Source organism: Lithobates pipiens, unplaced genomic scaffold (assembly GCF_037356315.1).
Source record: "Lithobates pipiens isolate NorthernLeopardFrog02 unplaced genomic scaffold, aLitPip1_a1.2 Scaffold_101, whole genome shotgun sequence".
Taxonomy (NCBI): Eukaryota; Metazoa; Chordata; class Amphibia; order Anura; family Ranidae; genus Lithobates; species Lithobates pipiens.
Window position 1 is genome coordinate 530,424 of NW_027507688.1, and position 27,751 is coordinate 558,174.

Consider the following 27,751-nt stretch of genomic DNA (forward strand, 5'->3'; position numbering starts at 1 on the left):
CAAGCCTCTGTAATAAAGGGTCCAGGCCCTCTGGTAAGAGGCTATGCTGCTTGTGGGGGAGGTATCTGCACGAGGTGGGGCTCTTCTGGATTCATCTGCAATTTCACGGATTTGTGTTTTTTGAGTTTTTTCACAATTGGACTTTTTCTAACACTTTATGAGCAAAATGTATGTTTAGCACAACACTTGTTTTTTGTATATGCGATGTAATGTGATTATATCTCACTTTAGTATCTCACTGTAATGGTTTTATTTCATATGTATGATTTTTTTTTTGCACACTGCTTTGTATTACTTCTGTATGAATTATACGTCTTTATACTGATTTGCTAATGGTAAAAAAAAAAAAATATATATCTTAATTTACTTACCATATTCTTCATTTTACAAGTAAGCAATTAATAGCCAACGCACACACAATAGTGGTGTCACAGAGCATTTATAAAGAACAACCAGAAGCTGTTTGCCTTCAGACTTTCTCTCTCTAATTGAAACTCCCTAAACCTCTATGAAGAGAGCGGGCAGGGAGGGAAGGAGAAGGGGGGAGATCAGTCATTCCTCTGACTCATCTGATTAACTCAACCTTTTTATAATTAGTTCAAATTGTTTGGAATTATAAAAAAAAAAAAAAAGACAAGAACAACATATAAAAATACAATTTAATGCTAATTCCAATAATACAGTATATACATACATGAGCTCCATCAGGGTTTAATGGGGGTATTCCAGCATATTGTTCAGATATTGACTATAAATTAATATACAGAAAGCTCAGGAATAGGATTGTCTTCATTTCAGAACTTCACATGTTGTATTAATAACTACAGTATATAGTAAAATATAATATCCATATCAATATATATATATATATATATATATATATATATATATATATATCTCTACCATCAGGATGGGCTGCTATGTGGACAGACTCTACAATGGTGTCAGATCATTGAATGATATCTTAAATTGGCTCCTCCTCTTCTCGCTCCCTCCGGCTGCACTCCAGGGGGATTGGTTCTGTGCTGTATGGGGCCCCGTGATTTCTAACAGCAGTACCGTCACTAGGATAGTGAACTTTTGCATGACAGGTCCTCTTTAACAGGCTACCATTCAGTTATATATATCGGAGATGCATCACATCCCGTATTAATAAATTCCCAATCTATAGAAAGAATCAGTTCTTCTTCTTCTTCTATTATAATAGTTTTTAATCTTAAATACAGAATTTACACTAAATACAGAGAACGCAGGTTCCGCCCCCATTACATCACCGTGCTCCGCCTCCTCCGGCACCGTGGATCGGGGGTCGGTATTTATTTATTGGTGCCCAGAATGTCGGCCAGCATTTTGGTGGCGTGTTGGGACTGTCCAGAGGCGTACTCCTCCAGGCTCCGCCCCATCACTCGGTGTAAGTTATTGGTAAGTTTGGTGATGACGTCCTTGAAGTTACCGTTTCGGCCGGGCAGCACTCCGTTCCCGGTTATATTACTCAGGAAGAACCACAAAACGGGCAAAACGTGGCGCTCCACGGCCTGCGGTTTCCGGGGGTAGACAGAGGATACAAGACCTGGGGGGACAATGGAGAAATGTTGAGGGGTTCATTATAGAAATAATAATAATAATGCGGTGAGAACCCGCCACATAATACAGTATTCGCCTTCAGGGGCGTCTTGTAAATGCCATCAGACGTGGCCTAAAATTTTTGTTAGAGCAACAGCACTATGTGCCTCACCTTGTAGGCTATGAAAGTACCAGTGTTAGTCTTCAAATCAGTCCCAGCCCCCGCTGAACCCCCTGAATTCTAGATGAAGAATTCTGCCCAGGAAGAGATTAAGCTCCACCCAGTGGCATAACCAACAGCCAGAGTGGCCCATGTGGCACCTGGGGTAAAAGGGGGCCCCGTAATTTGTAGTTATGCCCCTAGTCGCCCTTCTGCCGATGCTAAGCAGTGCCCTCAGAGCCCTGGACCAGGAGTAGAAGGGGCCTCATAATTCATAGTTACACACCGCAGGCCCCACCCCTGCTGATGTTAAGCAGTGTCTCAAAGATCCCTGAAGTAGAAGGGGCCTTCATAATTTCTAGTTAAACCCCTGCTGATGCTGAGCAGTCCTACCAGAGCCCGGGATTAGGCGAGGCCCCATAGTTCATAGTTATATACCCTTGGCTCCACCCCCGCTGATGTTAAGCAGTGCCCCTAGATCCTTGGAGTAGGAGAGAGTCCCATTATTTGTAATTACATCCCCTGGCCCCACCCCTGCTGATGCTAAGCAGTGCCCCCCGAGCCATGGAGAAGAAGGTGGCTCCCTAATTTGTGGTTATACCCCTGCTGATGCTAAGCAGTGCCCCCCAGAGCCATGGAGTAGAAGGGGGCTCCCTAATTTGTGGTTACACCCCTGCTGATGCTAAGCAGTGCCCCCCAGAGCCATGGAGTAGAAGGAGGCTCCATAATTTGTGGTTACACCCCTGCTGATGCTAAGCAGTGCCCCCAAAGCCCTGGAGTAGAAGGAGGCTCCATAATTTGTGGTTACACCCCTGCTGATGCTAAGCAGTGCCCCCCAGAGCCATGGAGTAGAAGGGGGCTCCCTAATTTGTGGTTACACCCCTGCTGATGCTAAGCAGTGCCTCCCAGAGCCGTGAAGTAGAAGGGGGCTCCATAATTTGTGGTTACACCCCTGCTGATGCTAAGCAGTGCCCCCCAGAGCCATGGAGTAGAAGGGGGCTCCCTAATTTGTGGTTACACCCTTGCTGATGCTAAGAAGTGCCCCTGAAGCCGTGGAGTAGGAGGCTCCATAATTTGTGGTTACACCCCTGCTGATGCTAAGCAGTGCCCCTCAGATCCCTTTAGAAAAAGAAGCCCCAGAATTCATAGTTGCACCCCTGGCTCCACCAGTGCCCTCAGATCTTTGGATTATTTGTAATTACACCTCTGGCCCCATCCTTACTGATGTTAGGCAGTGCCCCCAGAGCCCTGGACTAGAAGGGGGCTCTATAATTTGTAGTTACACCCCTGCTGATGGTAAGCAGTGTCCCCTGAGCCCGGCATAGAAGGGGCCCCAATATTCCTTGGTTCACCCCTGCTGATGCTAGGCAGTGCCCCACAGAGCCCTGGAGTAGAAGGAGCCCCATAATTCATAGTTACACCCCTGGCCCCACCCCTGCTGATGTTAACCGTTGCCCCCCAGAGCCTCTACTGCCCATTGAAGTGCTGGTATATGACAGTTTAGTGATGGGCGGGGTTTAGCACTGCAGGGGGTGGGGCTTAAAGTGTATGTCTAACCAAAACTTAGAGAAGGAAATCCTGATCAGCTTTTTTCTGTGGCGTGTGCCCGCTGGGGAGATTCACGGCCTATTTGGAAGCCGTTGCTCCACCACCCTCTGAAAAGGGATCCACCATGGATTTTACTCTGAGTCTTCTTGGTGAGCTAAGACTGGCTGTGGATCTTGTTGAGTCAGCAAATTGCAACACTGTACACACAGACTGGGTCATAGGAGGTTTGTCTTCTACACAAAGCGACATTTGAGGCAGAACAGCCGAGGAGCCGTGTGCCGACCGACACAAAGACTTACAGGAACCAGATGGTTGTGTTCTTCCCCTATAAACATGTTGGGGAGGTCAGGCTCCCCATAAATAAAGTATACTATGTGCGTTTGTATCGTGTGATTGTGTCATATGATTGTATTGTTTGTTTGTATCATGTATTTGTATTTTGTGTTTGTATCATATGATTGTATTGTATGTTTGTATTGTATGATGGTGTTGTGTGTTTGTATTGTATGATGGTGTTGTGTGTTTGTATTGTATGTTTGTATTGTATGATGGTGTTGAGTGTTTGTATTGTATGATGGTGTTGTGTGTTTGTATTGTATGATGGTGTTGTATGTTTGTATTGTATGATGGTGTTGTGTGTTTGTATTGTATGATGGTGTTGTATGTTTGTATTGTATGATGGTGTTGTGTGTTTGTATTGTATGATGGTGTTGTGTGTTTGTATTGTATGATGGTGTTGTGTGTTTGTATTGTATGATGGTGTTGTGTGTTTGTATTGTATGATGGTGTTGTGTGTTTGTATTGTATGATGGTGTTGTGTGTTTGTATTGTATGATGGTGTTGTGTGTTTGTATTGTATGGTGGTGTTGTGTGTTTGTATTGTATGGTGGTGTTGTGTGTTTGTATTGTATGGTGGTGTTGTGTGTTTGTATTGTATGATGGTGTTGTGTGTTTGTATTGTATGATGGTGTTGTATGTTTGTATTGTATGATGGTGTTGTGTGTTTGTATTGTATGATGGTGTTGTATGTTTGTATTGTATGATGGTGTTGTATGTTTGTATTGTATGATGGTGTTGTGTGTTTGTATTGTATGATGGTGTTGTGTGTTTGTATTGTATGATGGTGTTGTGTGTTTGTATTGTATGGTGGTGTTGTGTGTTTGTATTGTATGGTGGTGTTGTGTGTTTGTATTGTATGGTGGTGTTGTGTGTTTGTATTGTATGGTGGTGTTGTGTGTTTGTATTGTATGATGGTGTTGTGTGTTTGTATTGTATGATGGTGTTGTGTGTTTGTATTGTATGATGGTGTTGTGTGTTTGTATTGTATGATGGTGTTGTATGTTTGTATTGTATGATGGTGTTGTGTGTTTGTATTGTATGATGGTGTTGTGTGTTTGTATTGTATGATGGTGTTGTGTGTTTGTATTGTATGATGGTGTTGTGTGTTTGTATTGTACGATGGTGTTGTGTGTTTGTATTGTATGATGGTGTTGTATGTTTGTATTGTATGATGGTGTTGTGTGTTTGTATTGTATGATGGTGTTGTGTGTTTGTATTGTATGATGGTGTTGTGTGTTTGTATTGTATGATGGTGTTGTATGTTTGTATTGTATGATGGTGTTGTATGTTTGTATTGTATGATGGTGTTGTATGTTTGTATTGTATGATGGTGTTGTGTGTTTGTATTGTATGATGGTGTTGTGTGTTTGTATTGTATGATGGTGTTGTATGTTTGTATTGTATGATGGTGTTGTGTGTTTGTATTGTATGATGGTGTTGTATGTTTGTTAGGCATTAAAATGAAAACATGCGATCCATAAATGACTGTGTGAGAATTCTTTGGAATACTGTGCAGTACTGGAGAAGATCTGGATAGAGTGGAGAAAAGTCGGAACCTCTGGCAGGTTTTTATTGTTGGCTGTGTCTCCATTGCAGAGGTTTCCCTTCACTTCCTGTCCTGATTAGAGGCGTCACAGGAAGTGAGGAGAAATCACTAGACATGTGCAGAATGAAAAACAATTGTTTTGTTAAATAATTGAATCTAGTTAAATTTGCTAAAATTCGCTTCACTCATTTTCGGAATTTGTTTAGTTTATTGACTTTTCGATTTAAATTTTCCGAATTCTGTTGAATTGAATTCAATTTGGTTGAATTTGGAAAATTTGAATCAGCACTCGAATTTATTCTATTCTAAATTTGAAAGACTGTATTATCTTTCTTTCTATTTTATTCTATTATATTCTTTTCTATTCAAAATTCAAATTTCGGAAGGTGATTATAGTCTATTTGTTTTTGTTTTTTCTCTATTTTATTCTTTCTTGTTTTCAAATAAAATTTTTTATTAATTTTCTATTTGAATTTCGGCTGAATTTTGTTTCATTATTTCGGATCAGTTTAAATTTGTTTCTATTGTAATTTGGAAATTCGGGTTCATCAAATAATGAAAAACGTGTCCGATTCAGAACGCAGCGATCTTCACGTCTCTGGAAGTCGCCCTGACAGAGACGGACAACCAAAACTCTGACAAAGGTTCTTACTTTTCCCTTTCTTGCTATAAAATGATGGAACATGGAACTCTAAAGCCACGGCATCTCCCATGTCTCCATCCTCATTGATTCCCCTTTAATCCTTCCAGTCAATCTACTTCCTGCGTTGAGGCGAGTTACCTGACAATCGTTCGGTCACGTCACTCATGGCGCGGCCGCTGAGGAAGCGGATGCGGCTGGCGAATGGTTGCAGAAGCCACAGATTGTCTGTAATGTAAAAATGATGGTCAATAAAGATTTCCTGTTTGTAGGGAAAGCTGAGAGTTCACGCTTTTCTCTCCTTTCTTTGCCGCTAATCTGCAGTCTCTCCCCGCTAATCTGCGTCTCTCCCCGCCCCCGACTACATCACGCTGTCTGACAGCAGAAGAAGAGTTCAAGTCAAACGCAACCTTCTCCATTCTAACGCAGCGCTGCACAAATGCATGCGTCCCAATGCAGGCCGCAGTGGTCGGCAAGGAAAGGCTTTGTTGGACTTGCTTTGCCTGCAATCCAAATTCCCCTCAATTGGAGCCACTGCATGCAAAGAAATGCAACGCAAAATCCAAACGCAGCCTCTGAACTGTCATCTAAATGCAGCCCCCCCCCCCGCCCTGAGCAGGAACATCGATTTAGAATTAGAGTTACTAGGCTGTAGTCAGCCAGAGCTAGATTGATAGTTCGTCGTTCTTGGAACTCTCTGGTATTCGTTTGCTTCTGCCTGCTGCTGGGTAGTGCCCCCGAGAATGGTGTGGGGGGCGGCACTAATCATGGAGTGTGGGAGGATGTAGATGGCTGACTGGACCTCTTAGGCCCGCTGCCTGGGTAGAGTGACCATTTGTTTGGATAGAGGCCAAGGATTGGGACTTGGTGAGGTAAGTGAGGGGTAAAAGCACCATGGAAGAACTCAACTTCAATCCGGGTATCTGAGAAACTGGACAGACGCTTTGCCCCTGACTGCAGTGTGGTGGTCTCTCCCCTAGGAGGCGGTCACTGAACTATTTAGTATCTAATTTCACAGAATGTTGGGTTGACTTAAAGGTTCTCAATCTGTGAAGGCTGTAAGTACTTTTTGCCACTCTCCTGGTGACAGTTAAGTCCATGGGTGTCCTATACCCCAGCCCTCTCCTTCGGCAGTATTGGGTGAAATCCAATAAACTCCTTATTTGGTCTAAAAACTGACCATCTGTTCACACCGCTTCACTCCTACTGAGGACTAGACCTTGGTGTGAATGCTAACCTGCCCCGCACCTGAGGTTCCTAATATAACTTTGGGGGTCATGGGGTAGCAACATACACTACTCCATTAAGGACTAGTCCTGGGGCTGAAAAGCTGGTCTGATGTTCTTCACTTATCTTTGGAGGTCATGGAATTGCTACATACACTACTCCATTGAGGTCTAGGTCTGGGGGTGAAATACTGGCCTGACCTGCATTTGAGGTTCCTCATATGTCTTTGGGGGTCATGGGGTGGCAACACACACACTACTCCATTGAGGACTAGACCTGGGGGTAAAAAGCTGGTCTGATGTTCTTCACTTATCTTTGGAGGTCATGGAATTGCTACATACACTACTTCATTGAGGACTAGGCCTGGGGGTGAAATACTGGCCTGCCCTGCATTTGAGGTTCCTCATATGTCTTTGGGGGTTATGGTGCTGCAACATACACTACTCCACTGAAGACTAAACCTAGGAGGTGAAATGCTAGCCTGAGGTTCCTTATATGTCTTTGGGGGTCATGGCGTTGCAACATATAATACTATATTGAGAACTAAATGTAGAGGTGAAATGCCAAGTCCATGGGTGTCCTATGCCCCAGCCCTCTCCTTCGGGAGTATTGGGTGAAACGTAATGAACTCTTTATTTGGTCTAAAAACTGACCGTCTGTTCACACTGCTTCACTCCTGCTGAGGACTAGACCTTGGCGTGAATGCTAACCTGCCCTGCACCTGAGGTTCCTAATATACCTTTGGGGGTCATGGGGTAGCAACATACACTACTCCATTAAGGACTAGTCCTGGGGGTGAAATGCTGGTCTGAGGTTCTTCATATGTCTTTGGAGTTCATGGGGTAGCAACATACACTACTCCATTGAGTACTAGACCTAGGGTTGAAATGCTGGCCTGACCAGCATTTGAGGTTCCTCATATGTATTTGGGGGTCATGGGGTGGCAACACACACACTACTCCATTGAGGACTAGACCTGGGGGTAAATAGCTGGTCTGAGGTTCTTCACATATCTTTGGGGGTCATGGAATTGCTACATACACTACTCCATTGAGAACTAGATCTGGGGGTGAAATACTGGCCTGACCAGCATTTGAGGTTCCTCATATGTATTTGGGGGTCATGGGGTGGCAACACACACACTACTCCATTGAGGACTAGACCTGGGGGTAAATAGCTGGTCTGAGGTTCTTCACATATCTTTGGGGGTCATGGAATTGCTACATACACTACTCCATTGAGAACTAGATCTGGGGGTGAAATACTGGCCTGACCAGCATTTGAGGTTCCTCATATGTATTTGGGGGTCATGGGGTGGCAACACACACACTACTCCATTGAGGACTAGACCTGGGGGTAAATAGCTGGTCTGAGGTTCTTCACATATCTTTGGGGGTCATGGAATTGCTACATACACTACTCCATTGAGGACTAGGTCTGGGGGTGAAATACTGGCCTGCCCCGCATTTGAGGTTCATCGTATGTCCTTGGGGGTTATGGTGCTGCAACATACACTACTCCACTGAAGACTAAACCTAGGAGGTGAAATGCTAGCCTGAGGTTCCTTATATGTCTTTGGGGGTCATGGGGTTACAACATATACTACTCCATTGAGAACTAAATGCAGAGGTGAAATGTTGGCCTGAGGTTCCTCATATACCCTTGGAGGTCATGAGGTTGCTACATACTCTACTCCATTGAAGTCAATGAGAATTTATTCATCCCAAAAAATGTGAGAAGAGTGTTTGCAAGAAAAGGAAAAAACCCCAATAAAGGTTACCGGCTATAACGCCAGGAATGATGAATATAGGATGGAGGAGGACGGTCCTCTTTATCGGGAAGGAAGAGTACCGGATACAGTCAGCAATGATTTACCTATATTTTTAATGAGTGTGTCCAGGACGGTCACTGCGGCCGTGTAGATACCGGTGTGCTTGGAGTTCAGGTTGTCCGTGACGACGGTCACCATAGGGACTAACACATGGTGCAGACTGTCCTTCAGAATCGGGATCATGACCACCGCAGACTCCAGAGCGTACTGATTGACCTTCTTGTTGGCATCCTGCATCCTCGGGTTAAAGGCATCAAATATCTGTGAATATAATAAAAATAAGATGTAATAAAATGACGGTTGTTGGCGAGGATCCTGTATAATATGAATCGGTTTCATGAAGTTATGAGAATTTGGAACAAAGTTCATTTACTAAACATTTCCACAGCCACCTATAATCTCCCAGTGATCAGCTTGTGACGTTCCTCCTACACACCTTCTATAGGAGTCTTCCATTATAGCGTCCCCATTACCCTTGGAAATTCACCTTCCCCATACTAGGGGTCTATTTGTCAAGGTTGTCTCTTAAAATTCCCAAGACTTTCACGTAAGATTCACTCATGTCTCTAATGGAATCCTATGTGGGAAATATTTGAACCTTGGGTGAAAGTTGTGAGAATCTTGGGTGAAAACATTAACCCTTTCAGCCTCCACATCCATATACCTCTTTTGGGTCAGAGCGGTTTTTAGCAGCTTCGTATAAATGGTAAAGGTACCTGTGTTGGTCTTCAAATCGGTCCCTGAAGAATCCCTTGGATCCTAGACCAGGACTTCTGCCCAAGAAGAGAATAAGCCCCACCCCCTGCTGAGGATAAGTACTTGCCCCAGAGGCTCTACTGCCCACTAAAGTGCTGGCATTTGACAAGGGGCAGGATTTGGCCTTCATGAGGGAAGGGCTTATGCCTCGTACACACGGTTGGATTTTCCGATGGGAAATGTTGGATGTGAGCTTGTTGGCTGAAAGTCGGACCGTGTGTACGCTCCATCGGACATTTGTTGTTGGACTTTTTCTGTCAACAAATGTTGGCTAGCAGGTTCTCAAATTTTCCACCAACAAAACTTTGTTGTGGGAATTTCCGATCGTGTGTGCACAAGTCTGACGCACAAAAGTTCACGCACGCCCGGAATCAAGTATGAGCCGGAAGCGCCAGGTCTTGTAAAACTAGCGTTGGTAATGGCGAGATCACATGACTATAGAACTTCTTTTTTATCAGCTCGTCGTACATCTTGTACGCCACTACGTTCGGAATTGTTGGCCGACATTTGTGTGCCGTGTGCAGGGGCGGACTGACCATTCGGGCACTCGGGCTCTGCCCAAGGACCCATGCCACTAAGGGGCCCCATCAGAGTTGCCAGCCTTAATAAAACCAGCGACAGTATGTAAAAATCTGTGTTTTTTTTAAATCCCAAGATTATAGCTGCCCCGCCTCTCCAGTACCTTTTCAGTGTGTGTGTGTATGTGTATTCTGTGTGTGTATATTGTGTGTCTGTGTGTATATACTGTATGTGTGTGTATACTGTGTGGCCCCATAATCTTCTCCTATTGCCCGGGGCCCCATAATCTTCTCCTATTGCCCGGGGGCCCCATAATCTTCTCCTATTGCCCGGGGGCCCCATGAGTTGTCAGTCCGTCCCTGGCCGTGTGTATACAAGACAAGTTGGAGCCGCGGTTTTGTTGTGGGGAAGTGCGATGGTGTGGACGGGGCATTCCAGTATAACTCCAGCCAAATCTATTCTTTTTTATTTGGATAGATTAGGGAAAGGTTGGATTCCTCTGCCAAGTTTTCATTGCTGAGATTCTTGAATGGAGCGGCTTGGAGAAGATACGAAATGTCTTGAAGATTACAGAAGAGCCGGATTGGAATGTGATTGGTCACTACAGACCTCATTGGTGGTCATGCTACAACAGATTCTTCAGCAAAGTGAATAGGAATGAGTAATTACACAACTATAGTCACAGGAAACAATGTTTCTTTTTTTATAAAATAAAGGCTTATTGAGTAGGTAGGTTACAGAGCAGGGTGCTCCACAATAGCAGAGGTTACGGAGGTAAGTGTATACAGGATAACAAATGATCTACAATGTATAACAAGATGCCAATAATGTTTCTCCTGCAGAACTAAACTGATCAGAAGCCTCTTATCTCATTGATCGTTATTTCTAAATCGTTCTTTTTTTCTGCTTCTCCACTTACTGGAGTGATGTTGGAGGTGACAAACCTCACGTTGTTCTTGCAGCGCTCCAGGGGAAGCGTCACTCCCTCCATTTTGCTTTGATATTCCTTAGCGGAGAGAAGTTTGCTGAGCTCCTTCAGTTGCTCCGTCACTTCCGCTGCCCGGACCGGCGGCCTTCCAGGGACCGGGGATTCCTGTGCTTCTGCTTCCACATCTGCAGGTCTGGTAATGCTACAGAAAAAAAAAATAATATGTTTTATTTATTCCAAACTGATCCTCAGGATCCAGAGAGAGGACAAGTTCTCATATGTCATAGCTGTCCATGGCTGTCCATAGCTGTCCATGGCTGTCCATAGCTGTCCATGGCTGTCCATGGCTGTCCATAGCTGTCCATGGCTGTCCATGGCTGTCCATAGCTGTCCATGGCTGTCCATAGCTGTCCATGGCTGTCCATGGCTGTCCATGGCTGTCCATAGCTGTCCATAGCTGTCCATAGCTGTCCATAGCTGTCCATGGCTGTCCATAGCTGTCCATGACGTTCCCTCCAGGGACAATGCAGGCTGCACACCAAGGCCCCCATTATAAAGATGGAGCAACTTTGCAGTGTCCAAGGGAATCTCCTCCCTGCTATAAATATATATATATATACACAGTGCCTTGCGAAAGTATTCGGCCCCCTTGAACTTTTCAACCTTTTGCCACATTTCAGGCTTCAAACATAAAGATATAAAATGTTTATTTTTTGTGAAGAATCACCAACAAGTGGGACACAATTGTGAAGTGGAACGAAATCTATTGGATTTTTGAAACTTTTTTAACTAATAAAAAAATGAAAAGTGGGGCGTGCAAAATTATTCGGCCCCTTTGTGTTAATACTTTGTAGAGCCACCTTTTGCTGCGATTACAGCTGCAAGTCGCTTGGGGTGTCTCTATCAGTTTTTGCACATCGAGAGACTGAAATTCTTGCCCATTCTTCCTTGCAAAACAGCTGGAGCTCAGTGAGGTTAGATGGAGAACGTTTGTGAACAGCAGTTTTCAGCTCTTTCCACAGATTCTCAATTGGATTCAGGTCTGGACTTTGGACTTGGCCATTCTAACACCTGGATACGTTTATTTGTGAACCATTCCTTTGTAGATTTTGCTGTATGTTTGGGATCATTGTCTTGTTGGAAGATAAATCTCCGTCCCAGTTTCAGGTCTTTTGCAGACTCCAACAGGTTTTCATCCAGAATGGTCCTGTATTTGGCTGCATCCATCTTCCCCTCAATTTTAACCATCTTCCCTGTCCCTGCTGAAGAAAAGCAGGCCCAAACCATGATGCTGCCACCACCATGTGTGACAGTGGGGATGGTGTGTTGAGGGTGATGAGCTGTGTTGCTTTTATGCCAAACATATCGTTTTGCATTGTGGGCAAAAAGTTGGATTTTGGTTTCATGTGACCAGAGCACCTTCTTCCACATGTTTGGTGCGTCTCCCAGGTGGCTTGTGGCAAACTTTAGACGAGACTTTTTATGGATATTTTTGAGAAATGGCTTTCTTCTTGCCACTCTTCCATAAAGGGCAGATTTGTGCAGTGTACGACTGATTGTTGTCCTATGGACAGACTCTCCCACCTCAGCTGTAGTTCTCTGCAGTTCATCCAGAGTGATCATGGGCCTCTTGGCTGCATCTCTGATCAGTCTTCTCCTTGTCTGAGCTGAAAGTTTAGAGGGACGGCCAGGTCTTGGTAGATTTGCAGTGGTCTGATACTCCTTCCATTTCAAAATGATCGCTTGCACAGTGCTCCTTGGGATGTTTAAAGCTTGGGAAATCTTTTTGTATCCAAATCCGGCTTTAAACTTCTCCACAACAGTATTACGGACCTGCCTGGTGTGTTCCTTGGTCTTCATGATGCTCTCTGCGCTTTCAACAGAACCCTGAGACTATCACAGAGCAGGTGCATTTATACAGAGACTTGATTACACACAGGTGGATTGTATTTATCACCATCAGTCATTTAGGACAACATTGGATCATTCAGAGATCCTCGCTGAACTTCTGGAGTGAGTTTGCTGCACTGAAAGTAAAGGGGCCGAATAATTTTGCACGCCCCACTTTTCAGTTTTTTATTTGCTAAAAAAGTTTAAAATATCTAATAGATTTCGTTCCACTTCACAATTGTGTCCCACTTGTTGGTGATTCTTCACAAAAAATTAAAATTTTATATCTTTATGTTTGAAGCCTGAAATGTGGCAAAAGGTTGAAAAGTTCAAGGGGGCCGAATACTTTCGCAAGGCACTGTATATATATGTATATACACACACACACACACTTTACCTTTCCTCTGGTTGCTGGACATCCTGGGCCATCACGGTGGCGCTATTCTTCTGAGGAGGACGCTGGCTTCTAGCGGACGGGATCTCGGAGATGCTGTCACTCAGCTCCTGGAATAATCATCATATCATGTATTATAAAGTTTGTGTAAAACAAGGATCTCCAAACTGCGGCCCGTGGGCCGGATGTGGGCACTATCCCTCCCAATGATACCAGAGATGGGAAACAAATTCTCTCACTGACACCAATGATTATTTTACTCCCGCTGACCACCAAGCCTGTGCCATTGATTACTCCCTCCGATGCCGGGGCATTTTCTGTACCCATTGGCCACAGTCCGGCCCCCTTCACATTTGAAGGGCAGTAAGCTGGCACTTTGTTTTTAGAACATTTGGAGACCCCTGGTGTAAAACCTGAAATATGAGGCATATGAGGCACATCACACAGCTCACATACTTTCTGCTTCACGGTGGCGATGAGGTCGCGGAGCTCATGTGATGGGATCAAACGTTCCATCTGCACCTCGAACTTGGGATGAGCCATGACCAGGCTGAACATCCGACGTCCGTAAAACCTGCAATACGGGTGATCATTATTACAATGTGTGGAATACACTCAGGACTGTAGGTGGGGGAGGTGGTCACTTAAATCCTCCCTCCGCCCCCCCCCCCCCTTCAGTCTTGCACAGTTGTAGTGGCTCTCATGGACTGGAATGTCTTACTCTGATGTCACTGCACACTGTGAGCTTCTCACAATGGGCATTAAAAGCTGCAGAAAGTCAGATAAACCCTGCCTCATTTCCTAAGAGGAGGACATCCAGTGTCCCTGGCCCCACACCCTTTGAATTTTCTTTGGATTCGGGGGGGGCGGTCTGCAGGGGGAGGAGGGGAGGTACATGGGGGAATCAGATGTGGTCAGCACAGGGAGGGGGGTCAGTACGGTGGGATGGTGGGAGGACAATTACAGAACGATGCACTGTGTCTGTGTCTCTCCCTCCAGCAGCTAAAAGCTGGCAGGAGGGAGAGGAGAGAAAACAGCTTTTCGCTGCTGAAGGGAGAGACACAGACACAGTGCATCGTTCTGTACTTGTCCTTCTAGCCCTCCGTGCCAATTCTCTGGGCCCTCCTGTGTTCCTGGGCCCCCTACAGGAGGCCTGGTGGTACCCCTTATCGGCGGCCCTGATGGCATGTGTGAGTTGCCCTGGGCAGAGGAAAAGGGGCCCCTCCAAGGAAGGGAGCTATAAAATAATCCCATAATAAGTCAAAGTCCATCAAATGGCATGGGTGGGAGGGTGACATCTGTATGAAAGTACCTGGTGTCCTGCTGTCCATCCTGAACCAGTCTGACGAGGGTGCGGAGGAAGGTGTCTGTACTTTCTCTGGTTCCACACAGAAGTTTCTGGGCCCCCAGGAGCTCCATCACCCTGAGCAGATGTTTGGCCGTACATTTCCTCACTGCGCTGTTTCGGTGACTGTGGAGGAGAACGGCACAAATTACAACCTCAGGAGACCACAATGGGCATCAACGTCTCCTTATACCTCTATGGTGCCCCAAGAGATGGCAACATTTAATGGGCACAGCTTTGCCAGTGTGCCCGGGCTCCTCATGTAAATGGCTCTTTTGGAACGCCAATCCCCCCCCCCCAGGCTCTCAGCATCCTTATACTGCAATGCTAGAGTTACACCTCCAAGTGGACCTATTTTGTTCACATTAAAAGATACCGACAGGGACAACATGTGCAAAAAAAGGCTTGTTTTACCACTTATTGGCTTCTCAAGAAACAAGCTGCCAGAAAGGTAAGTATATGTAGGCAAGGCCACTTAGAAATCATGGGGCTCCATATATCCTTCCTGATGAGGCCCCCCAACCTCGCCTACAAAGGGGTGTAGCAGAACAGCAGCACTGACTTTATCCACCTACGCCCCAGAAATGAAAAAAAAAAAGTCCCTCTTCTGCTTCCACCTCCTGGGCCCCTCTATTGATGGTAATTGAAGCCCTGGTAAGGGAGCAGAAGCGGGGATGTGATCTAGTAAAATCTATTTGTTCACTTAGGAACAATAAATGTGTCGATCGATATTCCTTCTTTGTTCTCCTTTCAGCAGCCTCTTATCATACGGATCAGCTTGTAATGCCGCATTTTCAGGGTCCAGTGTTTTGCGGGAGCTTGCGCTGGTTAGCGCCTCATAGAGCAGCTGGGGGGGTTAGCGGGTGAGCCAGGCTCCTCCCACCTGCCCCCGCCCCCCTCGCCATCTCCCGGGTGTGCCGCAGTGTGGATTTCTATCAGCAAAAAAATAAAAAAATAAAAGAGAAAAATTCTATATATTGAAATGCAGTTTGTTTAATGGAAGTGATGTAGAATCTCTCAGTAGTCGTGTAATAAAATAATTATCTCTTGTGTCACCTTTTCTAGATGTGTGTTTTATTTTCATGTGCGGGGACACCGTGTCCTGTAAGTGGCCAGAAACAGATCCTCGTCCGATCGACACCGACGGGCTCTGATTCTGGACACTCCATAATTCAGAAAAATTAGGGGTGCTGAAACCGAAAATGCAGGATGCACTTAGTGGAAAACCGAAAACCTTTATTTTTATATACAATTGTGTTATATTTGACTTATTAAATTGAGGATATTAATTAATATGAGGTTATTGTTGCCCATTATTGGCACCTTTTTACTGCAAGAAAAGCTCTGGAAAAATGCAGTCTGCAGTCTCTGACCGTCTCTTGTATCGTGTCCTCTCTGACCGTCTCTTGTATCGTGTCCTCTCTGACCGTCTCTTGCATCGTGTCCTCTCTGACCGTCTCTTGTATCGTGTCCTCTCTGACCGTCTCTTGTATCGTGTCCTCTCTGGCCGTCTCTTGTATCGTGTCCTCTCTGACCGTCTCTTGTATCGTGTCCTCTCTGACCGTCTCTTGTATCGTGTCCTCTCTGGCCGTCTCTTGCATCGTGTCCTCAGTCTATTGACCGTCTCTTGCATCGTGTCCTCAGTCTATTGACCGTCTCTTGCATCGTGTCCTCAGTCTATTGACCGTCTCTTGCATCGTGTCCTCAGTCTATTGACCGTCTCTTGCATCGTGTCCTCAGTCTATTGACCGTCTCTTGCATCGTGTCCTCAGTCTATTGACCGTCTCTTGCATCGTGTCCTCAGTCTATTGACCGTCTCTTGCATCGTGTCCTCAGTCTATTGACCGTCTCTTGCATCGTGTCCTCAGTCTCTGACCGTCTCTTGCATCGTGTCCTCAGTCTATTGACCGTCTCTTGCATCGTGTCCTCAGTCTATTGACCGTCTCTTGCATCGTGTCCTCAGTCTATTGACCGTCTCTTGCATCGTGTCCTCTCTGACCGTCTCTTGCATCGTGTCCTCAGTCTCTGTCTCTTGCATCGTGTCCTCAGTCTCTGACCGTCTCTTGCATCGTGTCCTCAGTCTATTGATCGTCTCTTGCATCGTGTCCTCTCTGACCGTCTCTTGCATCGTGTCCTCAGTCTCTGTCTCTTGCATCGTGTCCTCAGTCTCTGACCGTCTCTTGCATCGTGTCCTCAGTCTCTGTCTCTTGCATCGTGTCCTCAGTCTCTGACCGTCTCTTGCATCATGTCCTCAGTCTCTGACCGTCTCATGCATCGTGTCCTCAGTCTCTGACCGTCTCTTGCATCGTGTCCTCAGTCTCTGACCGTCTCTTGCATCGTGTCCTCAGTCTATTGACCTTCTCTTGCATCGTGTCTGCAGCCTTACTTAAATATCAGCGCCCATCAGAGGCAGCCTACCAGTGTCTGGGTCGTTTAGAGCGGCGATTTCCCGCTGTGTCATGGAGCTGGATTTGAATTTCTCGGGCCGGGAGGCCGCAGTAACGAAGTCCCACCTCCTGTGATGGACGTCACACTGTTTACATTTGCCGCCACTGGATGTGTGTGCCGTCTATTGACACTTTGGGCCTAATCTGGAGATTTTCACTTAAGGGTGTACTGATTTTTGTTGCCAGCAGTTTAGACATGAATGGCTGTGTGTTGAGTTATTTTGAGGGGACAGGAAATTTACACTGTTATACAAGCTGTACACTCACTACTTTACATTGTAGACAAGTGTCATTTCTTCAGTGTTGTCACATGAAAAGAGAGAAGAAATGTCACTGAGGGGGTGTACTTACTTTTGTCACATACTGCATATACTGTACACTCACCGGCCACTTTATTATTTCCTCCTTGCTAGTAGCAGGTCGGACCCCCTTTATTAGATTCCCTATTGGTAGCAATTTTCACCCGTGACCTCAATGTTGGGGGTTATAAGTCCACAGATGGATGTCTGTATTGCTAGGACCCCCCACTCAGGTCACCAACCAATACCCCCCCCACAGAAATCCGGAGCACGGAACCCCACACATCATGGGGGGACTGACACCAATTATTCCCATCACCATGACGATGATAAACAATCACTGATCAAATTCTATGATGAAATATTGGAAATCAATCTACCTTGTTATTTACTTAACCACTTGCTTACTGGGCACTTAAACCCCCCTCCTGCCCAGACCAATTTTCAGCTTTCAGCGCTGATGCACTTTGAATGACAATTACGCGGTCATACAACACTGTACCCAAATGAAATTTTTATCATTTTTTTTCCCACAAATAGAGCTTTCTTTTGGTGGTATTTAATTACAGCTGGGAGATTTATTTTTTGCTAAACAAACAAAAAAAATGCAAAAAAAAAAAAATACATCATGTTTAATAGTTTGTTATAAAATTTTGCAAACAGGTAATTTTTCTCATTCATTGAAGTGCGCTGATGAGGCGGCACTAGTGGGCACTGATAGGCATAGTTAAGGCGGCACCGATGGGCACAGATAAGGCGGCACAGATGGGCACAGATAAGATGGCACGGATGGGTGGCACTAAGGGGCACTGATAGGTACCACTGATAGATGAGACTGATGGGCGGCCCTGCTGAGCACTGATGGGCACTGGTAGATGACACTGATGGGCACGGATATGTGGCACTGGGGTGCAGCACCTTTGTTGAGGCAGGTTGTGGGCACTGCTGGGTGGCACTGTGGGCACTGCAGGGTGGCACTGACGGGGGGGCACTTATTTTTTTATTATGTTCAGTGATGAGGGGGCAGGTGGGCACTGTCCCGATCACGGCCGCCGGTGATCGGCTCTTTTTTTTTCTCCTCGCAGGAATAATAGCCGATTACCGTCTCCGTTATATCACATGATCAGCTGTCATTGGCTGACAGCTGATCACGTGATAAGGGGTCGGGATCGACCCCTTGCTCGGATCAGTGATCAGGCGAGTCTCATAGACTCGCCGATCACAGAGCGTGCCGCGCGCGCCCCTCGTGCACGGGACGACGTCAATAGACGTAGACCTGGCAAAGGAGATCCGCGCTGTAGCCGTCATTCGGCTATAGCACGGGTCTCAAGTGGTTAAAAATACCCCCCCCCCCCCGGTGATAATTACATTACTGAGGGGTGTACTTACTTTTTTCAGCTACTGTACACCCACCGGATTGGACCCCCCATGACAGTAATTATAACCCCCAATATTGGGGTCACTGACAGCAATTACAACCCCCAACATTGAGGTTACTGGTAGAAATTATAACCCCCAACATTGGGGTCACTGGCAGCAATTACAACCCTCAACATTGGGGTCACAAAGTAATTATAACCACCAATTTTGGGGTCACTGGTAGCAATTATAACCCCCAACATTCGGGTCACTGGCACCAATAATTACCAACAACATTGGGGTCACTGGTAGCAATTATAACCCCCAACATTGGGGTCACTGGCAGCAATTATAACCCCCAAAATTGGGTTCACTGGCAGCAATTACAACCCCCAACATTGGGGTCACTGTCAGCAATAATAACCCCCAACATTGGGGTCACTGTCAGCAATAATAACCCCCAACATTGGGGTCACTGACAGCAATTGTAACCTCCAACATTGGGGTCACTGGCAGCAATTTTAACCCCCAACATTGGGGTCACTAGTGGCAATTATAACCCCCAACATTGGGATCACTGGCAGCAATTATAACCCCCAACATTGGGGTCTCTGGAAGAAATTATAATCCCCAACAGTGGGGTCAGTGGTAGCAATTTTATCTCACAACATTGAGGCCACTGGCAGCAATTATAACCCCCAACATTTGGGTCCCTGGTAGTAATTATAACCCCCAACATTGGGGTCCCTGGTAGTAATTATAACCCCCAACATTCGGGTCACTGGCACCAATAATTACCAACAACATTGGGGTCACTGGCAGCAATTATAACCCCCAACATTTGGGTCCCTGGTAGTAATTATAACCCCCAACATTGGGGTCCCTGGTAGTAATTATAACCCCCAACATTGGGGTCACTGGCACCAATAATTACCAACAACATTGAGGCCACTGGCAGCAATTATAACCCCCAACATTTGGGTCCCTGGTAGTAATTATAACCCCCAACATTGGGGTCCCTGGTAGTAATTATAACCCCCAACATTCGGGTCACTGGCACCAATAATTACCAACAACATTGGGGTCACTGGCAGCAATTAAAACTCCAACATTGGGGGCACTGGTAACAATTATAACCCCCAACATTGGGGTCACTCTCAGCAATTATAACTCCAAAATTGGGGTCACTGGAACCAAAGGGTCTGGTATGGATATTTAGGGGGACCCCCACGTCAATTTTTTTTTAAATTTGACACGGGGTTCCCCTTAATATCCATGTCAGACCTGAAGGGCCTGGTAATTGAATTTAGGGGAACCCCCGCGCTTTTTTTTTTTTTTATCAATGAATGAATGAATTGTCGGCTAATACAGAGAACACTCATTGAATGTTCTCTGTATTACAGGAGCCGACAATATAGCCGCAAGTGATTTTAAAAGATTTTTTTTCCTGCAGAAATGACACTTTGTGCAGGGACAGTTCTAAGCACGGGAAACATGCGCCCCTTCACAGGCATACTATAGACACCCCCCAGGTACGAAATTTAAAGGAATATTACACTTTTATTGTTTCACTTTAATCATTATTAAAATCATTGCTCCTGAAAAAACGGCCGTTTTTAAAACTTTTTTTGCATTGATCCATGTCCCCTGGGGCAGGACCCGGGTCCCCAAACACTTTTTAGGACAGTAACCTGCATATTAGCTTTTAAAATTAGCACTTTAGATTGTGAACGTTGGAGTCCCATAGACTTTAATAGGGTTCTAAAGTTCACACGAAGTTTAGGTCTGTTCACAGGTTCTGGTGCGAACCGAACAGGGGGGTGTTCGGCTCATCCCTATTCACAAGCTCCCCCCTGTGTAGTTCTGGGCGGATCCCTCACTTTTCTCATGACCATCCTTACCCCATGAAGGTGAAATCTTCCATGGAGCTCCAGATTGAGGGCGATTGATGGTTATTTTGTATTTCTTCCATTTGTGAATAATCTCTCCAGCACTCGTCTCCTCTCACCAAGCTTCTTGCTGATGGTCTTGTAGCCCATTCCAGCCTTGTGCAGGTCTCCAATCTTCTCCCCGACGTCCTCTGACAGATCTTTGCTCTTCCCCATGATGGTGAGGATTGGAGGGAAGGGATTCTGTGGACAGGCGTCTTCTATACACATAACGAGTTGTCGTTAGGAGAACCTTCTTACATTGACAGGACTAATCTGTGTACCACATGAGCACCTAGTGGAGCCAGTCTGTGGGGGGAGGGGTATTGTTGGTTGGTAGGTGTTTTTTCCCCCACTGTATATATTACATAGCCGGCCTTTCTTCAGCAAAGTTGTGAAGAAGAGCCTAGAAAATACCTGAAAGGTAGCCGAGTGCTCCACCTACTGGCTGACACTGAGAATACAGAACAATCACACCTACCTGCAAGAAATCTATTCTAAGGTGTGTAATAAAATCCATACAAACCCACGACATTCACTTCATTCCTTTACATTTTATCCCATCGCTAATCTGCACTCCACATATAATTCCAGTCTCTGGGGAGAATCTTGGCGATTATGTTGGCCGGGAATCGAACCCGGGTCGTCTGCTTGGAAAGCAGCTGTGCTCACCACTGCACCACCAACACAAAAAGTTGCATGTTTTTGTTGTGTGGGGGGAAACCGGAGTACCCGGGGAAAACCCACGCAAGCACAGGGAGAACATGCAAACTCCAGGCAGATGGTGTCCTGGTCAGGTCTTGAACCGAGGACCCCAGTGCTGCAAGGCTCACCGCTAAGCCTCTGTGCTGCCCCATCTTAATGTGGAACTTCACCTAAAAAGGGAAGTTCCCCTCCTCCTCCTCCTCCCTCGCTCCTCCTCCGCATCTTCAACCTGAACCCTGAAGGGGCGGGGACAGGACACCTCACCTGGGAATGGAAGGCTTGCTCCTAATAGATGGTGGAGACAGTCCACTGACAATACTGCTTTATATTTGTTGTGTCTTCCCGTTCACACAGCACAACTTCAACAACATTCGAAAAATTTCTACTCACCTGTAAAGGGGGAACTCCATGCAAACAAAATGACCTCCAAAATCTATACCAGACCCCCATCCGTGCACCCAGCCTGGCAGGCCAGGAAAGAGGGGGTGAGCATGCACCTCCCCCAACAGGGGCGGGCTGGGCCGGGGGGCAGGGCACCCCCCCCCACCAGCGGACTTATCTAACACCCTCCCCCCCACCAGCCTACTTATCTAACACCCCCCCACCAGCGAAGTTATCTAACTCCCTCCCCCCCTCCAGCGGGCTTATCTAATACCCTCCCCCCCACCAGCGGACTTATCTAACTCCCTCCCCCCCACCAGCCTACTTATCTAACACCCCCCCCCCCCACCAGCGAAGTTATCTAACTCCCTCCCCCCCTCCAGCGGGCTTATCTAACACCCTCCCCCCACCAGCGGACTTATCTAACACCCTCCCCCCCACCAGCGGACTTATCTAACACCCTCCCCCCACCAGCCTACTTATCTAACACCCTCCCCCCCACCAGCGGACTTATCTAACACCCTCCCCCCCACCAGCGGACTGATCTAACACCCTCCTCCCCACCAGCGGACTTATATAACACCTTCCCCCCCACCAGCGGACTTATCTAACACCCTCCCCCCCACCAGCGGACTGATCTAACACCCTCCCCCCCACCAGCGGACTTATCTAACACCCTCCCCCCCACCAGCAGACTTATCTAACACCCTCCCCCCCACCAGTGCACTTTCCCAACCAATCACCCCCTCCGGCATGCACGGCCAGCAGCACAGACACACAGCCACCTCCTAGACCCCCCGGTCAGTGGTGCGGACTGATCTGGGAGGACACCCGCCCGCTGCATGCCTGCCACTTACCCCATCTTAGTGGTGGGTCAGGCAGCAGGTGAATTGCAGCACGATACATATAGGGGGTGGAGAGGAGAGAGGGGGCGGCGCCCTGGTGCCCCTAATGGGCCTGCATTGCATTTTGGTTCTTCTGCTTTGAATGGAGCCCTCAGTGAGCTGATTCGGTGGTTCAATGGGCCACTTGACTGGACTAGCTCTGTGGAAAGAGAAAAAGAAGAGATATTACAGAATGTTACATACGACTATGGCCTTCCATCTACATTAAAGACGTCCCTCAGTTTTCTAGTACTGATCAGTTTATGCCAATTCCCCAAATGTCCATTTATATAAGGTGGTCTTCTCCACAGAAGCAGCTGGCCAGATACTTGGCGGAGGTTTTGGTGTTGGGTAGAGGAACCCTCTCTATATGTTTAGCTAGTGCCATGAGCCAAGTCATCTTAGGTACTGGAGGAGAACAAATGCCATAGAGGAGAACATTACTTTACTGGGATCCCTGAGGGAAGTTAGAGGAACACTTAATGGGATGTCCCAACTGGGCTGACCAACCACTGCCAAGCAAGCCGGAAAACCTTTCCTAATCACTATTCTTCCCCCTGGAAAAAGCACCCCCCCCCCTCCCCCACCTTCCTCATAACACTAGGAAAGGAACATTCATCAAAGATCTGCAACTTTGGAAAATTCCATATGAACTGAGATTTGGTCCCCTCTAAAATGTCCTCCAGATACCAAAAGGTTTTGTTCTCCCTCCTCTAATCCACAACTGCCCCCGTGTATGGGAGATCATACTTCATAGACAGGGGACTTTATCCTAGATAACTATGTAACTACAGGAAAGGATACTTACTATTATGGTCCGGCCATATTCCCGATAATCGGGATGGATCTCAGAAAGTTTATGAATAGTCCAGCATTGTGAGTCTGTTGTGTGGTTGTGTCAGGCCGGGATGAAGTTGGGTATGCATCCTCAGTGACCATAGCTTGTTCTTCACTCCTGTAAGAGAAATTGGAAGGTAAATCATTTGCTACTAAAGTTATGAGATGTTGTAAAATGTCATTAGAAGGACTGGGAGAGATCATTTGTGAGCCTGGACTGATGTGCCGGGCCAAGAAGGAAGCAAGCATGGCCGCTGCCTTGGTGGTGTATTGGAGTCTTGCCTCCCCCTTTCCTCTGCCACCTTCTGGCCAGAAAATAAGGAACCCTCCATGGACATGGCTGAATATTGCCCATGCGGGGGTCTAGTCTGTGTTTCCAGGGAAAAAGAGATAGCTCCTCATACGGCTAGAAGGAACATGACAATGTAGCCATTTTATCCTTAAACTAGGCTTCTTGGCCGTATACAACTTAACTAAAAAACATGTACAATGAATCCCCAGGACATAATAACACTGTTTGTACTCGGCACTCCTAACCCCACACCCAAATATACACCTAGGGGAATACATTAGTATCTGGATCTTCAGCATAATCTGCAATGCCATTAATGGCTGGATGGAAGGACATTATATGGTCCTACTGCATAGGTGGCAGACCTGGCTCTCTTGTTATTTCTTCATAAAGTGAGCTGCTGGTAGTTACATATTTCACCACTAATCATCATCATCTAACCAAGAGGCTCTTCTCACTTTTCCCCACCAGACATTTCTCTTCCAGTGACTGGAATTCGTATCATGGGCTCATGGGACTTGTCATCTCCAGTCATTAGTGATTGGCCTCGTCCAATAATCCAGAACATCAAATGATCATCTGGATCCCAAATCAGTTTAGAGAAATCGGGAAACCAACTGAATGATAATTGCAGTTTGGTTACCATGGACACCAACACTTTACATAATTCATTTACCATTAGGGGAATCTTAGATGAGCTTTGTGCAAAGAATACAATATAACCTTTCCATTAAGAGTAGCAAAAATCCCTCCCATGACCCTGTTTTTCCAATTTTACTATCACTACAGATTATCCTCCAGATCTAAAGATCAGTGCCCCATCATTGGTGATGTCACATTGTACAAAGGAAATTCCAATGAAGAAACTTACGTGTTGATTGTAGATCTGCTGCTTGTATGGAATTCCTCATCATCGAGGTGTATCATTATGTCGGCGGGTTCTGATGGTAGGACAGCGGGGATCTCAGACTCAATCCAAAACTAAAGTAAAAAAAAGTCATATTCATTATCATAGAAGCTCCAGGATGACATAAAACAGATCTATCATATAACATCCTTCAGTTCAAAGCAGGTAAAGCAATAGATGATTTCTGATTGGTTGGTAGAAGTTTCTGCATTTCTCCCATTGCTTGACTGATTAAGCTGAAGAGGAAATAGTTTGATCCAGGGAATTGCGACAACTGCCTGTGTGAGGTCACCGAGGAATCTGTCTGTCTTTATGAGACAAAACTGCCCCCCGATCCCTGACCGCAGTTTTTTTTTTGCCTTCCTCTGAAACAAACTGTTACTGTTTTTGGTCCACTTGCCAACCAGCCGCCGTCATTATACTGCGGCAGGCCGGCACGATCCCGCGAGCCGTCGTCACTGTACGTCGGCTCCTTTAAACTGGATATCAGGCATGCGCGTGCCTGCTGCATTGCAGGGGGGTGGCAATGCTCGTGGCCGACAGACGCGATGACCGCACAAGATCGTGGGCACGAGAGGCAGAACAGGGATGTGTCTGTGTGTATTAAGGGAAGATATTTGCCAGCACACCATGGAACGACATAAATAGCGTCCAAACGGGTAAAACACTCAAATCCCTGTTTTGTGAGGAGAGGAGAGGCAGATCGTGAGTCCCTAATAGCTTGGAACCACGATCTGTCATCTACTATAGTCAGTCCCCTCCCCCCACAGTTAGAACACACACTAGGGAACACAGTTAACCCCTTGATTGCCCCCTAGTGTTAACCCCTTCCCTGCCAGTGACATTTACACAGTAATCAGTGCATTTTTATAGCACTGATCGCTGTATAATTGTCAATGGTTTCAAAAATGTGTCAAAAGTGTCCGATGTGTCCGTCGTAATGTCGCAGTCCCGATAAAAATCCCAGATCGTTGCCATTATCGGTCAAAAAAAAACAACAATAATAAAAATGCTATAAATCTATCCCCTATTTTGCAGACGCGATAACTTTTGCGCAAACCAATCAATATACGCTTATTGCGATTTTTAATACCAAAAATATGTAGAAGAATTCATATCGGCCTAAACTGAGGAAAAATTTGCTTTTCTTACCAAAAATGGGGAATATTTATTATAGCAAAAAGTACAAAATATTGTTTTTTTTTTTTTCAAAATTGTCTTTCTTTTTTTGCTTATAGCGCAAAAAATAAAAACCGCAGGCGTGGTCAAATACCACCAAAACAAAGCTCTATTTGTGGGGAAAAAAGAATGTCAATTTTGTTTGGGTGCAACGTCGCACGAGCACGCAGTTGTCAGTTAAAGCAACGCAGTGCCGAATCGCAAAAAATGGCCTGGTCATTGAGCAGCCAAATTTTCCAGGGCTGAAGTGGTTAAACACTGAACCAGACAGAGGTGAGTCTTTTCAGCCATGTAAGAAGGATAGAGGATACTTACTTCATCCAGGCGGGGACGATTCCTGCTTCTGCTCAGACCAGATTCAACATTAAAGGCATCTTCGAGGTCTAATATTATGTCGGCGGGTTCTGATGGTAGGACAGCGGGCATCTCAGACTCAATCCAAAACTAAAGTAAAAAAAAGTCATATTGATTATCATAGAAGCTCCAGGATGACATAAAACAGATCTATCATATAACATCCTTCAGTTCAAAGCAGGTGAAGCAATAGATGATTTCTGATTGGTTGGTAGAAGTTTCTGCATTTCTCCCATTGCTTGACTGATTAAGCTGAAGAGGAAATAGTTTGATCCAGGGAATTGCGACAACTGCCTGTGTGAGGTCACCAAGGAATCTATCTTTATGAGACAAAACTGCCCCCCCATCCCTGACCGCAGTTTTTTTTTGCCTTCCTCTGGAACAAACTGTTACTGATTTTGGTCCACTTGCCAACCAGCCACCGTCATTATACTGCGGCAGGTCGGCACGATCCCGCGAGCCGTCGTCACTGTACATCGCCTCCTTTAAACGGGATAGCAGGCATGCGTGTGCCCGCTGCATTGCACGGGGGTGCCAATGCTCAAGACCGGCAGACGCGATGACCGCACAAGATCGTTGGCACGAGAGGCAGAACAGGGATGTCTGTGTGTAAAGGGAAGATATTTGCCAGCACACCATGGAACGACATAAATAGCGTCCAAACGGGTAAAACACACAAATCCCTGTTCTGTGAGGAGAGGAGAGGCAGATCATGAGTCCTAATAGCTTGGAACCACGATCTGTCATCTACTATAGTCAGTCCCCTCCCCCCACAGTTAGAACACACAGTAGGGAACACAGTTAACCCCTTGATTGCCCCCTAGTGTTAACCCCTTCACTGCCAGTGACATTTACACAGTAATCAGTGCGTTTTTATAGCACTGATCGCTGTATAATTGTCAATGGTTTAAAAAATGTGTCAAAAGTGTTCGATGTGTCGTAATGTCGCAGTCCCGATAAAAATGGCAGATCGCCGCCATAACCGGTAAAAAAAAAAAAAAACAATAATAAAAATGCTATAAATCTATTCCCTATTTTGCAGACGCGATAACTTTCCTATATTTCACTCGGATATATTGTCTTTAGGTACGGAGCCTTCCTGCCGCTCATTCCTCCACTATCCAACAATGAAGGAAGGATCACCTTCTATATAGTCCATTCATTGCCTTCCTGTATGGTTATATCTGCTCTAGATCTAATCTATCTGATCATTGGAGGAGCTCTGCCTACTGATCACTTCTATGGATTTCCATATGAGGGACATGAGAAGGTCCCCCAACAATCTCTGTTGCCTATATCTGGGCGTGTCTATAACATACGGATATTTTATACCCAACCAGCATAATATCCTCCTACTGATGTGTAATCCTCCATGAAGGCAATGTCCCCCCTTCACTTTATATATTCTATATGCAAGAACATGTACTTACCTGTCTGTCTCTGCCTTCATCAGGGCCGACTTCCCATTGATCCCCGTATCTTTGATTGTCCAT

General features: G+C 45.9%; 1 protein-coding gene and 1 non-coding gene across 2 annotated transcripts; both read right to left on the reverse strand.

Annotated features, from left to right (window-relative positions):
- Positions 1 to 969: 969 nt before the first annotated feature.
- On the reverse strand, positions 970 to 27,751 carry LOC143958074 (TOG array regulator of axonemal microtubules protein 2-like). Its single transcript, XM_077467529.1, has 11 exons — positions 27,689 to 27,751; positions 26,220 to 26,348; positions 24,690 to 24,799; positions 24,277 to 24,516; positions 14,654 to 14,812; positions 13,798 to 13,915; positions 13,345 to 13,451; positions 11,049 to 11,259; positions 8,899 to 9,115; positions 5,938 to 6,024; positions 970 to 1,570 (listed from the first exon to the last, which is right to left on the reverse strand). The coding sequence occupies exons 1-11, from the start codon at positions 27,749 to 27,751 to the stop codon at positions 1,317 to 1,319; spliced, it is 1,695 nt and encodes a 564-aa protein (XP_077323655.1). The 3' UTR covers positions 970 to 1,316.
- On the reverse strand, positions 21,337 to 21,408 carry TRNAG-UCC (transfer RNA glycine (anticodon UCC)). The gene has a single exon. It is a non-coding gene; the product is annotated as a tRNA-Gly (tRNA).

Coding starts and splice junctions, on each gene's coding strand:
- LOC143958074 (XM_077467529.1), bottom strand. CDS start 27,751: ATGGACAATCAAAGATACGGGGATCAATGGGAAGTCGGCCCTGATGAA. Junction 24,517..24,689: donor AGCAGATCTACAATCAACAC/GTAAGTTTCTTC, acceptor CTTTGCACAAAG/CTCATCTAAGATTCCCCTAA. Junction 1,571..5,937: donor CGTGACCGAACGATTGTCAG/GTAACTCGCCTC, acceptor TTGTCCCCCCAG/GTCTTGTATCCTCTGTCTAC.